Source organism: Phocoena phocoena, chromosome 19 (genome assembly GCF_963924675.1).
Source record: "Phocoena phocoena chromosome 19, mPhoPho1.1, whole genome shotgun sequence".
Lineage (NCBI taxonomy): Eukaryota > Metazoa > Chordata > Mammalia > Artiodactyla > Phocoenidae > Phocoena > Phocoena phocoena.
In genome coordinates, this window is record NC_089237.1 from 30,926,108 (window position 1) to 30,939,356 (window position 13,249).

A 13,249-nucleotide genomic window follows, 5' to 3' on the forward strand; every position below is an offset into this window, starting at 1 on the left:
CTCGGTCACCGGCAGGAAGGGATCCCAAGTGGCAGGGTGTTGGATACCTACTTGGGTGGTAATTTGCCCGGGGCTCCCCAGTACCTTACTAATAACAGCTCCCAGTTTAAGTATATATTACTGTATTTTGTTGATTAGAAGACACACTTTTCTTTTTTTTTTTTTTTTTCACATCTTAACATCCTGAAAGTGGGATCCATCTCACAATGTGGTTTAGTTAACAGTATATATTTTTTCTTTCCAGATGGTACACAAGGTGCATTCCACCACCCATGGCAGCTTGAACCCGACAAAATACAGCACTGGTTGGGCACGACATGGCTTCATTTATCCTCAACAACACCATGAAATGAGGGTTCCCATATCCCTATGGATGGGGTAACTGAAGGACAGAGAAGACTGTCCCTCCAAAGTCACACAGCTGACCAGACGAGAAGCCCAGATCTCCTGATTCTGAAGTCCTGAGCCCTTTCCTGTGGTCCACACAGCCCGCCTTGGTGGAAGCCGGACCCACACCATCAATTCCACCCGAAGAGCTCTCTGCTTGCTTGGGGGTGGAGGAGAGCCTCGGTGACCTGAGGGGCCCTGCCTGGGGCATGGGGGTTTCGCCTGGTGGCAGCCTCAACCAGAGCTACATGGGCAAGAGGCCAAACCCTTAAGTAGCAAGGGTACGGGGGATGGGGATGAACTGGGGGAGGCTACGACTCAAGAACTAATAGACTCAACCACAATGACATTTTAAACCAGCTATTACTACCTCTTTACTGCAGCTCAGGGAAGTCATAACTTGAAACATGAGAGAACAAAGTCGGGGAAGATGAGTGAGCACCTGGCATCCATCACATTTCCATCCCTCAGAGAGCAGGAACCAATCAGATGGCATCTGGAGAAGCACGGGGACCATGTGGGTCTGCCCACCGCCAACTGTGGTCCGAGCCACTCGGCCACCACCTCTCCTCACACACGCACTGCCTGGACCTGCCCAGCAGCAGCCTTGATGGCCCTCGGGGCTCCACACTAGGACCCTCGCATTCCAAGCTGTTTCTTCTGTCTGCATGGCCCTTGTCCTGCTCATCCTTCTCTTCCTAGCTGAGATGTCACCTCCACAGGGAGGTGTTCCCTGATTCCTCCAAATAGTTTCCATTCCTCATTATGTGCCCATAAAGCACCTCACAACTCTCTCTGTTATGAGTAATAACGTATCCATGTGATGAGTTGTTAAATGTCACCTCTCTCACTAGACCACAAGCTCCATGAGGGAAGGGACCACATCTGCCTTGTTAGGCACTGTCTCCCAGTGCTGGCCCTGGGCCAGGAATGCAGTAGGTGCTCAAGGACTATTTGCTGTTGAATGCCTCCTGCGGTCAACAAGGCACCTGCCTGGGCTCCCGTTATGAAACCATTGGTCTGTGGAGCCCCGAGCCCTTGCTTGGCATCTGGGGAGAATACAGCTGCCGCACCTTTGCTCTTTGGCAACTGACATGAGCGAGCTGGCTTTGCTCCACACCTCTGCTTCCCCAGGAAGAAAACCTCCCCCAGGCAAGCAGAGAAAACCATGGGGTACATGATACCTCACATAAAGGGTATCAAGTGAGAGGCAGAAGGGTGGGGGTGCTTCCTGAAGATCTGGATCCTAAAAAGCCATTTGATGCCCTAGGGACTTTATACTCATCATTTAAAATTCAAGACTCTGAAAGCCAGCAGGCAGTAATGGGCTCAACTCTTTTAAGATTTTATTTTAAAATTTGGAACTATTAATCCATTTGGGGTTTCTTTTGGTATATAACATAAGGTAAGGGCCACATACAAATTATTTTTAGAGCAAGAGCTACACAAGTATCTTACAGTCAACCAGGAAATCATTCTCATTGATTTTTAAAAATTATTTCTTTATAATAATTAAACTCACACATAGAAACACATTTAATTTAGGCTCCTTAACTTTTTCTATCAACAGGTGCCTTCCTATATGCCACACTATTTTAATTACTGTAGTTTTGGACTATGTTCTGATATTTGGTCAAACTCTCTTTTTTCTCATTTCTCTTTTTAAAAAATTTTCTTATTTATTCTCATGTGTTTCTTCTTCTAGATAAGTGTTAGAATCATTTGGCCAATTTTTAAAGAATTACAATAGGAATTTTCCTTGAAACTCTGTTAAAGCTAAAAAATTAGCTTTAATATCTTAGCCACTTTGAGAATTCTCATGGCATCCTTTTCCATTTTTTAAAGTCCCTCAAAATAACTTTACCTGCCTTGTTACTTCCTCAGACAAATAGATACAATTCTTTTAAAGGTCTAAATTCTAAAGCCAAGAAAAGTTTTATAAATTTAAAACTGAGCCAAGAATGATTTAAACAGCAGCAAATCTGAAAATACATAAAGAGCTTATCAAACAATATAGAAGAGGGACTCTTAGCCAAACCAAATGAAACCCATTAAAACTAGACGGACCGTGTGCCTGAATGGAATTTTACCATTAACTACCATTTATCCCATTTAATTAGTATTTTCCTGACACACAATAACTTGCACTAAAATACCGTTCTCTCGCCTTGAAATTTCTAATTATTGTTGCGACCCACACCATTATGCTTCTCCACTGCTTTCTCCATCTTTCATGCCTTTTAAGCGGCAAGATTTTCAATTATCTATGCAGGACGGACAGAGATACCTTTAAGGAAGGGGCATAATATGGAACTCAATTTCTCTAAAAGCCAGGAGAGATCATTTTTCATCAGAACAAACATACTTTGTCTTTCATCATTTTTTTTTTGCAAATAAAGAATAAAACAGGTTATTTAAGACATCCATTTAAACACAAATTTGATACCCCAAGAGAAAAATGTTCATCACTTAAATAGACAGGATTATCGCCCACCATTACCATATCCCCTCCTCTCCCAAGTTTTAGAAAATGTAGCCTCGGCTCACGTAAGTTAAGCCAGCCAGGAGTCCATAGGTCTTTAAGAACTCCCAGTCAGCAGAGAGGGCTGAGGCAAAGAGAGTAACTTTTCCTCCTTTTGAAAAAGGGAGTGGAAAGGGGAAAAAATAATATCAAGTACCTTCTATGAGCCAGGCATGGGACAAGATGCCTATCTAGTTGTCTGCCTATCTATCTATCTATCTATCTATCTATCTATCTATCTCTGCTAACTTAATGGTCACAACTGTCCTGTAAGAGGGATTATCACCCTCATATACAGACAGGGAAGCTGAGCCTCAGACAGGTAAAGCAGTTTGCCCAACCGGAAGGTGACCCAGTCCCCAGGGTCCGGCCCAGACTCACCCAGCATCCCCATGCCAAGCATGAAAGCATCCATGGTATAAGGCAGTCCCCGGGCCCGGCCTCTTGTCCCAGGTGGGAACATGACTTCCTTCGGCTGAGCCTTCTTACATTCTACCTGTTAAACAGAAAGGCGAACAAATGAGATGCAAATGAATTCCATGTAAATGTCAAATGCAGAACTGATCTGGTTACCAGCTAAGTTATTTTTAGCCTTGCTCCTTACTCACTGTAAAAATAGTCATGCCGAGTAAATGGCCTGCAAGATAAATACTGAAGAAAACACACCACTTCTGCAAATCCTGCAAAAACCTACAAGGATGAGATTGGGTTTGGAGGGGCGGCAAGGACATCAGCTGAAGATGCCCAGGTGTGGGCTGGAGCTCAAACTGAAACCTGCGCAGAAGGCGTGAGAAGGCGGGCGATGGCTGTTGGATGCGTCTGACTAATAACAACAGCAATAGTAATAATCCGTCATTATCGTTCAGCCCTTTACATGTTTACACATTCCTCTCAGGCTCCATCAGGTCAGTGACTCTTCATAGCAGGCCGCTTGCTATGAAGTCTCATTAAATAGACAGGCCAGTTAGTCTTAGCTCCATTTCACAGATGAGAAAACTGAGCATCAGAAGGCTTGTGTAACAAGCTCTAAGCCATATCCCAGCAGGCACAGGCCCGGAAGCTGGAGTTTTAAAATTTCTAGGTCAGCGATGCCACCATCTCCATAAAACCTGCCCCAGCACACTCCCGAGGGAAGTAATAAGATTAAACGTGGATTACCGGTTTCTCACTTTGCAGCTGTGTCTTCAAGTGGTTGCTAATCTTTCCTTTCTGTTTCCCCCTCTGCCTCCAAAATTTCTTAATCCTATTCTGCTCACGTCCAGAAGTCATTTACTTAACAACCTTAATGACACGTAATACAAACCCTACACTGTTATCGCTAGTGTTCCTTAGGCCTTTGGTGGGCGCTTACTTGCTTTTAGTTTACAGATAGATTTAACAAGCCTTGTTAGCCAGTAATCAATCCCATTGCTGATGAAGATGGGATGTTGTAGAGCAAGGCAGGAGTGCTTAAAGCTGCCGGAACTAACAGCACGACAGCCTGATAGTGATGGGGAAAAGATGAGAATCAGGTACCTTATTTTTTTATTTATTTATTTTTTTTTTGCGGTACGCGGGCCTCTCACTGTTGTGGCCTCTCCCGTTGCGGAGCACAGGCTCCGGATGCGCAGGCTCAGTGGCCGTGGCTCACGGACCCAGCCGGGGCACGAACCCGTGTCCCCTGCATCAGCAGGCGGACTCTCAACCACTGCGCCACCAGGGAAGCCCCAGGTACCTTATTTTAAAAAGCAGTCTGGGGCCATATAGTATAGAAGCCAAAACTTCACATAGCTCAACAGCTGCTGAGGGTCACTATCACACATTAAATCACTATTGCTCACGGTATGTCTGAGAGATGAGGAAAAAGTTAAATTGTGTGCAGTGTACTTTGTTTTAAAAAGGACCTACACGGGTTATCCATTATGGAGATATTCTCGTTCCAAATACTTCAATTAAAAGATATTTTAGTGCTTAAGGCTAGGAGGAAGCTTTAATTACCTAAAATATTAACTCCTCTTTCTTCAAAGACGCCGGATAATAAGCATTTACTGTTGCTCTTTAAAGAATGATCACCACGCATGCTTTAAAAAAATGGACAAAATGGTTCAACAGTCATGACTGATATGTTTAATACAAAGAGTTTTTATAGAGTAAAAGGAAAGAGATGAGCATCTCCACAGAGAAATGGGTAAAGGACTCGAACAGGCAATTCAAAAATGGCTAATAAAGAAGCACACATCCCCAAATGTGTGCTTTTTGAAACAGCAAAAGCCATAAATGTATATACTTCCTGCAACCAAGAAACCCTACTTACAGGGATTTATCCTGCAGGGATGAGGCTATTCACCACAAGCATTAATTATAATTTTTTTTTTAAAAAAGGAAATATCCTAAATGTCCAAGAACAGGGAGTTAGGCCGAGTTTGGTTCATCCAAGCTGATTGAAAGCTACGCAGCTACGGAGAAGCAGGCTGATAATAACATACACAGGTATTGGGAAACCCTCAGTCCCAGGCAAACCAGGACGGCTGGTCACCCTAACTGCAAGAGGTGGGGACAAAAGCAAATTACAGTGCCTTTGGAAAATAAACAAGTGTATATATCATATAGGGGAAAAGTACTAAAAAATTACGCCCAAGTTGTCTTAGTTTCTTCTTTACTTCCATTATGCATTCTACTGTTGTTGTTTATTCCTCCAATTTTTTCGCTTCGAGCATTACTGTCGCAAGCGAGGTGGGGTGATTCTCAAGAAATAAATTCATCAGAATTGGGTCTTTTCGATTTCTCTCCTAAGCCCAGAGCTGACATTGTGCTCCTGGACTCCAGATCCCATCCCTGGGACTCAGAAGCAGGCTGAGAAGCCTCATTTGCAAGAGGCTGCCTGAGCCTGGGGAGATGGGTGTGCTCTGCAGAGGCAGACAGATAATTACCTAACGCCAACACCGGGATCTGGAATAATACGCTAACCAGCTCACTTCCTAATAGCCCTATCGGTGACAATCTACTGCATTGTCTTATGAAAGCCTGCTGCCTGTTCCTAGGCAACCTGATCAACGAAAGTTTCAGGTTTATACAATTTTCATTTAGGAAACATAAAGGTTAACTGACTGTAATGGGAGTATTTTAAACAAACCCACCTCCTCTTCCTCTCACAGAACAGGGCTGGCAGCTCTGTTGAATTCTGCTCTGTCTGGGCTAGCGACGTTTCGGGCGGCACCGGCTGCGTGGGTTCTGTCAACCCCTCGCCGCGTGGATGGTGAGCGCTCCCGGAGGCCAGGGGCCGTGGCACGCGCTCTCTCTGGGGGACCCTGCACGTCCCGGGCACTTGAGTGACAGGCAAAGGCGGCAGTCGCACTAGGGTGCCTGGCCTGGCCTGGCTGGCACGGAAGGCTTCTCGAAAGATTTCTCAGGACCAGGAGGCCTGCCCCCAGCCCTCACTACCTTTGATGATCTCGTATGAAGAAAACACACAAAAGGGAAAAGAGGTATAGCTTTTCTCTCCCTGGATCCTGAGTCCTTGCAGTGGGCCTGAGGCTTGCTGAGGATGAAACTCTGTCCTTCGCCCATCAGACTGTGAGTTCTCAGGGCAGGGATCAGGGTCTGCCTCTACTTCCTGGTCCCTCAGTGAGGTTCCATACAGAGCATGGATTGACCTACATGCTCCTTCAGGCAGACCCGGTCTGCTTGATGCCACGGTGCTGAGAGGAACGCGACGGGCCCAGCGAGCGCTAGGCAGCGGGGGTGCGGAGACACACAAGGCAGGGCCCCATCCAAGGGCCATCAGTCTATGAAAAGAACAGGTCTTGACTGCCCTGTTCTCCTAACATCAAGGCAAATATTCATCTGTCAACCTGTCCCTTGTCACTTCTGGGCCTGTCAGCCTCTGGTACCTCTTGAGTGAGCCTACGTTTGAGTCACCCCCATCCCCGCTCTCCTCCCACTGGGCCCTGGCCAAACCAGAGAACTTGGAAGGAGCACCAGAGTTACAGTCAGAGCCAGAACTCGGGGAACCAGTCCATCTCCGCAGCTCCACGCACTTGGTCATCCGGCCACACGCTGTCCCAGTTTGCTATTGCTGTACAACAAACTCCCCCACACTTGGTGGCTCTGAGCAATAATTTATCATGCTTCCTGGTGGCTCTGAGTGCGGAGTGGGCCCAGCGGGGCTCTTGCTTGTGGTCACTCATGTAGCTGTGGTCAGATGATGGCTGCGGCTGGAGCCAGAGGAAGCCTGCCTCGGAGGACAGCCAAGATGCCTTCTTCCCTCCCACAGCGGGCAGCAGACGCTGCTTTGACTAAGACTGTTCATCGTGGCTTCTCCGTGGCACTCGGTCTTCTCCCAGCATGGTGGCTGAGTCCCAAGAGGGAGTGTCCCAAGTATGAGCATCCCAAGGGACCGAGGCTGAAGCCACCCAGCTTCTTATCTCAGCCTTGGGAGTCACACTGTTTCTTCCATCACCTTCTACTGGTTACACTGGGCCAGCCTGGATTTGGTGTAGGAGGGGGACACTCTCAAGGACATGAATGCTGGGAGGCCTAGGCCATAGGGGCCATCTTTGGAGACTATCGCACGAGATTGATGGAGAGCAGTGAGCAGACAGGACAGCGGGACCCTTGGTGATGGGCTTGCTGGGGGCTGCCTTCACCATGGGGCGCAAGGCAGGGCACTGAGGCTCCCTTCCCAGGGCAGCCCCAGAGACACTCATCTGGCTCCCCAGGCAAATAGAAGCAAAATAGGAGTGGTTCTCCTGGTGACCTGATCTGCTGCTCCAGCTCTTTCAGTACCGCCCCTTTTATGGTTAGACCCCCTCATTTACGGTAAATGCTCCCCAACACCCACACCCAAAGTGCGCACTCTCAGGCAGCCCTGGTGGGGGCAGAGTCTGAGGGAGAAACGTCTCCGAGGCTTGGATCTCAGGTCTCCTCCATCAACAGCTCAGACCCCACCTCTGCAGCTTCTCACCACGGCTGCCATCAATACTGTTTCAAATGGCAGCTGGAGAAATTCATCTGGGTGGAGGGGCAGAAGACGGAGTGGGAGTTCCATTGGGATCTGTGCTCGTAAGAAGCGTCAGAGGCCACTTGTGACCAACTGCTCACACCAGGAAGATGAGGCCTCCATTTTCAAGCTTCACGGCTGGCAAAGCCACAAAGTAACCCCACACCGGGGTCCAAATGCCAAGAAATGCCAACCCCCCCAAAGCTAGATGGATTTGCTTTAAAATTCCAACCTCCAAATATGCTGCTTTGCTTGGCAAACTGGCCTTGGAGGAGAGGGTGTGGCTTCCCTGTAGCCCACGCAGTGATGGGCTCAGAAGGATGACCTGGCTGAACCCTCTTCAATGACAGAACTTCTAGGCTGGGGGCTGTCCCTCCAGAGGGTGAATCGGAGGCTACTGTGAGGGTGACGTGTGGTCCCTAACCCTCTGTGCAGGACGCTCGTTGGTGTGGGGTGCCTCCGCCCATCTGGGTCCAAAGCAACTCAGTGAGGAGGTCTGTTTCTAACTTTATATTTAGAAAGAACTTCAAGAGGACAGCACAAAGGACACTGCACACCCCTTATCAGAGTCACCTGTTGTGAACATTTGGTGGCTTCTGCTTTATCATTTGCACGCTCTTTGTCTCTGTCTATAACCATGTATGATCCCCTGAACCATCCGAGAGGAGGCTGCATACATTACGGTTTGCGTTTCCGAAACACAAAGACATTTTCTTACATGAGCATGGTACAGTTAGCAACCTCAGGACATTTAGCGTCTATAAAATACTGTACCCCAGTTCACCCAATGATCCCTTTCATAGCAGTATGCCCACCTTGTAGAACAGGAAGCTGAGGCCCACGGACATCACACACGGTGCCTGTGGCTTCAGAACCAGTCTATGTCTGGTGGGGCTGGGTTTGAACCCAGGTCCGCCTGGTGTCACGGCCCAACCAAGGCGGGGGGCCCCGTGCCACCCCCTCTCTAGGGGGGCGATGCTTGGCATTGGCTTTGGAGAAGACGCTGGGGCTTCAGCGGCGACAGCTTCCCTGCAGCTACTCTGAGTGGCCGCTGTTGCCCAGCTGGCCCGCAGCCCTTGCTCAGGCAAGCTCCCTGCCGGGCACCTTTTGGAAGAGGCTGGCAGTCGGAGAAGGATGCCACAGTCTGGGAAGTGAAAAGGCTTTTGTTCTTCCTCGGTCTCTACACAAACGGCCCTGGTCAGAACGTGCCCCAGGGCCAGGAGGGAAGCCTGGCCCGGCCTCAGTCTGGGGAAACCCAATCCCCGCAGCCGTGGCCTTGATTTACCACCAAGGACAAGGGAGATCTGTGTGGCCTGAAGAAGCCAGCATTTGCAGCTTCACTTCTTGCCCCAAACAGGTCACGTTAGAACCATTTACTCCTCTAGGGAGAGAGGGGCCTACTTCAAAGGATAAAATAGATCTCAAAGAGATCAACCTGGACCATGTGGCTGGCAGGAGGGAAGGGGACGGCTGTAGGTCAGGCCTCTCGGGGCGGGTGAGCGCTTGGGGGCCGGGGGGGGATGGCTCGTGGCTTCTGCTGTGGGCACCATCGTTCTGGGGAGCTTCCCAAAAGACACGGACACCTGACCACCGGCATCTCCTCTGACTCAAGCTGCACCCCCTCCCCAGCCAGGCCCCGGTGGGCTCCAGGCCAGTACTGCCTCTCTGAAGCCCCAAGCGGACCATCTCCTGCAGCCCCCAGGCTCTGAGCGGAAGGGCGATGACACTCAGGTATAAAGATGCTGGGGTCCTGCCCCAAGCCAGCAGCTCCCCAGGCTCTCTAGTGAGGCAGGTGGGGTGAGTTGCACCCCAGAAACCACACACAGCCGCCCACTGTGGTATCCCCCATCACAGCCCTTCTTCCTCCTGCCCGCTGCTCTCTCTTGCCCTCTCTGCTAGTCACAAGCCTTTCTGGAGACTCCAGGAGGGTGGACCCTTCACGGGCCTCTTGCCCTCAAGGATCCTGCAGAGCAGGACAAAGCCTAGACAAGCTCCTTGGGAAGGAACTGAGTCTACTGTCCCGCTCCGCGCATGGTGCCCAGAGCTGGCCTCGAGAGCACGGCGGCTACAGCATGCGCTAGAGAACGTGCAAACGAAGATGAGGGCCCTTCCCCCACCATCACTCAGAGTTTCAGGACGGCAGCTGGGTGAACGCCGGGCCTGAGACACCATCACGCCGGGGGCAGCAACCACACCCTGGAAATCCTGGCAGCCGCCCTGGGAAGACCCAGCCCTCGACTCCAGCGGGAAAGGGCATCCAGCCATCTGGCCATACCTGCGCCTTACCAGTGCCAGCTCTTGTGCCCTCTGCCAATGCAGAGAGGACCCCCAGACATCTCCATCAGACACTGTCCTTGTAGACAGGGAGCAGCGTGCGGCCAAGCACCAGAGGACCCACTTGTATGGATAAGTTGTCTTGTTCCAATGCAAAGGGGTCCTCACAGATAGGGGACGCCCCCCAATGGAGTCTAAGGAAGAGGCGGTTACTGTGCAAACCGAAATGGAAATGCCAGCCTGGGAAGTGAAGGAGGCCAGCAGAAACGTCTACCTTCAAAGGACACACGCTTGCTATAAGTGGCCCAGACCCATTCGTGACAAGCACTGAGAGTCCCACCGGACATAGAATCTTGACTCCCCTCTCTGGGCAGCAGAGTTACTCTGGAGAAGAAGGAACACGGTGTGTATTGAGCACTGCCCACATGCAAGGCGTAGTCACGACATCCTCGTGTGTGTGTGTGTCTCTGTGTATACATATATTATATAATGCAGAATATATGTCACGACACATACATGTAACACACATAAAGCACAGCGCCTGGCACACAGAAGTCCTCCAAGCATGCCCAGTGTTCTCGACACCCTCACTAATCGACTCCCCGTTTCCTCCGTGAGTTGGCCTGACTCACCCCATGGGTAGAGTAGAAAAGGAAACTGAGGCTTCGAAGAAGGATTTGTCCAAGGTCACAAAGCCAGATAATGACAAAGCTAGGATTCAATCCTAGGTCCTCCAATTCAAAACCCCTGTCCCCACCTCTCGGCCTCTGGCCAGCCCTTCCCTACCTCCCTCTATCCACCCGTCAAGGCCCATTCAGAAGTTGTTCCTCCCACAAGGCCATCCCCGATCCTAGTTCCAGAATTAATTTCCCCACCACATCCGGGACTAATTTCCTCTGCTCAGTATTTTATTAAAATCAGCAATGGCGAAGTGAAAACAGTCATAAACCAATACCATTAGCACCTCCTACTCAGCAGGCAGGGCTGGGTGGGGACACAGATGAATTCAGGATGTCGCTCAGAGTCTGGGCAAGGAATGGAGAGGAGCTGGTCCCTAACCCTGTCCGGAGACACATGCCCAGTGTCACCGCAGCCTCCAAGGGGTGCCCAGATCCAAGGGGGCCTTGTCCTGCAGCCCAGCCTAGAGGCTAAGGTCCCTGGTTTTGTCTCTGCTCCACTGCCAGCTCTGAGCTGGGACCAGCTGCCTGACTTCCCTGTACCTCAATTTTCTCATCTGTATAACAGAGTAACAGCAATGCCCACCCCACAGGGCTGCAGTAAGCTAAGAAATTAAACCAGCTAATCCTATAAGTGCTCGCGCTGGATAAAGTTAGCTGGGTCACACCTGACTGTCCTCCACATGGAACCTAGGTGCGAGCCTTTCAAGGTGATAAAGCTAGTTCACATCTGCGCTCAAAACGTAAATCCCAAAGCCTGGGGAGCGCAGCGGAAGGGAGAAAGTGGCCGCCACCCCGCAGGCTGGGAGATCGGGCATGCTGCCACGAACTTTCTCCCTGACCTCCGCAACCTGCTGGCCGGATAGGCCCGTCTTCCTGCTTTCATCAGCAAGGTGTGCTGAGGGAGCTTCCCAGGCTGCACTATTTGGGGAAAAAGCTGATGGTGGCAGCAGCAGCTGTTTTTTTGTTGTTTTTTTTTTAAATTTCTGGGAACCTGCAAGGGCATTTCAAAGTGAAAAGAAACCTCAGCCTCCAGCAGGTGCCCAAATTCTGCCACAAGACGCGTGTTTATCCCAGTCTGTGGTGGGCTTTGCCAGAGACCCTGCCCAGGCCTAATTTCATTTCTCAATTCAAAAGAAAAGAAAAGAAAAGGGCAGCTTGGGCATCAGCTCACACGTCCCCGGGAAGTCGGGCAGGGCAGGTGAGTGCAGTCAAAGGCCCCAGAGAAGGGGAGCAGAGCAGCCTCTTCCAGGCGTCTCCAGGCCCCCTCCCGACCCTGTACCCACTGGGAGGCAGGGGTAGCACACATGGAAAAGCCCAGAGGCCTTCGGCACTGAGATACTGAGAAGGATGCTCCGCTCTCCCCAGCCCCACTGCAATGACCTCACCAGAGGACAGATGAAGGGCAAACGAGCCAGAGCTCAGGCAATGGGGAGGCCACCTCCCTGCAGGCCACCTCCCTGCAGGCCAAATTACTTCTGCCTAAAGAGCAACAGACATTTACCACCCAACCACCGCAGCCCTCCCCGCTGCCTTCCCCCACTTCCCTCAACACAGAGATCCCGCTGCTCGCACAACAGAGCTGGTACAAACAGCTGATACACAAACAGCACGCGTGGAGGGGTGCGCACGCATGCGTGATGGGGGGTGGGCGGGGGAAGGACCGCTCCCTCTCCCACGTAAACACGAGATTCATTTATTAGGTGCCTCTCTGGCGTTTCCTTTTTTTTTTTGCCTTCATCCTGCTTGTTTAATGTTACATTTGACGTTCTCATTTTATAGATGGCAACAGAGTCAGAATGGATGGCTAAAATTAGCTTACGAGTAAGAATGACGCTACAAATAGGATGGTGAACGCAGAAGCCTAGTTAATTCCACCCACATTACCTCCCCCCTCCATGCCCCCCACTTTTGGGCTGGTGCCCAACTGAGCTCTCAGGCCTCAGGCTGAGGAGGGGCAGCTGGAGGGAGGGGAAGCATGCTGGGTCACTGGGGCACCCTGCCGGGGTCAGCACCCACCCCAGCCTGGGGCCTCCGCGGACCACCTGACCCAGCACCACAGCCCCGAGTCCAAGAGGCCAACCCAGGACTCTGCTGATCTCTCGTCCTCCTGCCCCCTCCCACCCAGAAGCCCCCGTTCTGGGGGTTAATCCCCCAACTGTGCCCCAGCTGAAGGTGGCAGGCCTGAGATCCCACCAGGCTTTGACCTTAGGAGTGGGGTTTTTGTAACCTCTCCAAAGGATGACTAAGCGGAAGTGTCCGAGTCAGCTTCTCTGGGACCTAGAAAATCACATCTGCCGGGGCCCTTCTGCTCTGCTCTGCAGGCTGTGTGCCTTCCCCTCTCCTGTGGGACCCCGCCCCCGCCCCCCGGCCCCCTGGGCCAGAGCATCAGGAGTACCCACACTCACCCCC

General features: G+C 50.8%; 1 protein-coding gene across 3 annotated transcripts in view; it reads right to left on the bottom strand.

The window, feature by feature from the left end:
• Positions 1–13,249, bottom strand: part of MSI2 (musashi RNA binding protein 2) — a 379,231-nt gene that overhangs the window by 48,881 nt on the left and 317,101 nt on the right. For all 3 annotated transcript variants that reach the window (XM_065896502.1, XM_065896501.1, XM_065896503.1), the window contains exon 9: positions 3,290–3,404. In XM_065896502.1, coding sequence (XP_065752574.1) covers positions 3,290–3,404 — 115 coding nt within the window. The remainder of the gene's footprint in view (positions 1–3,289; positions 3,405–13,249) is intronic.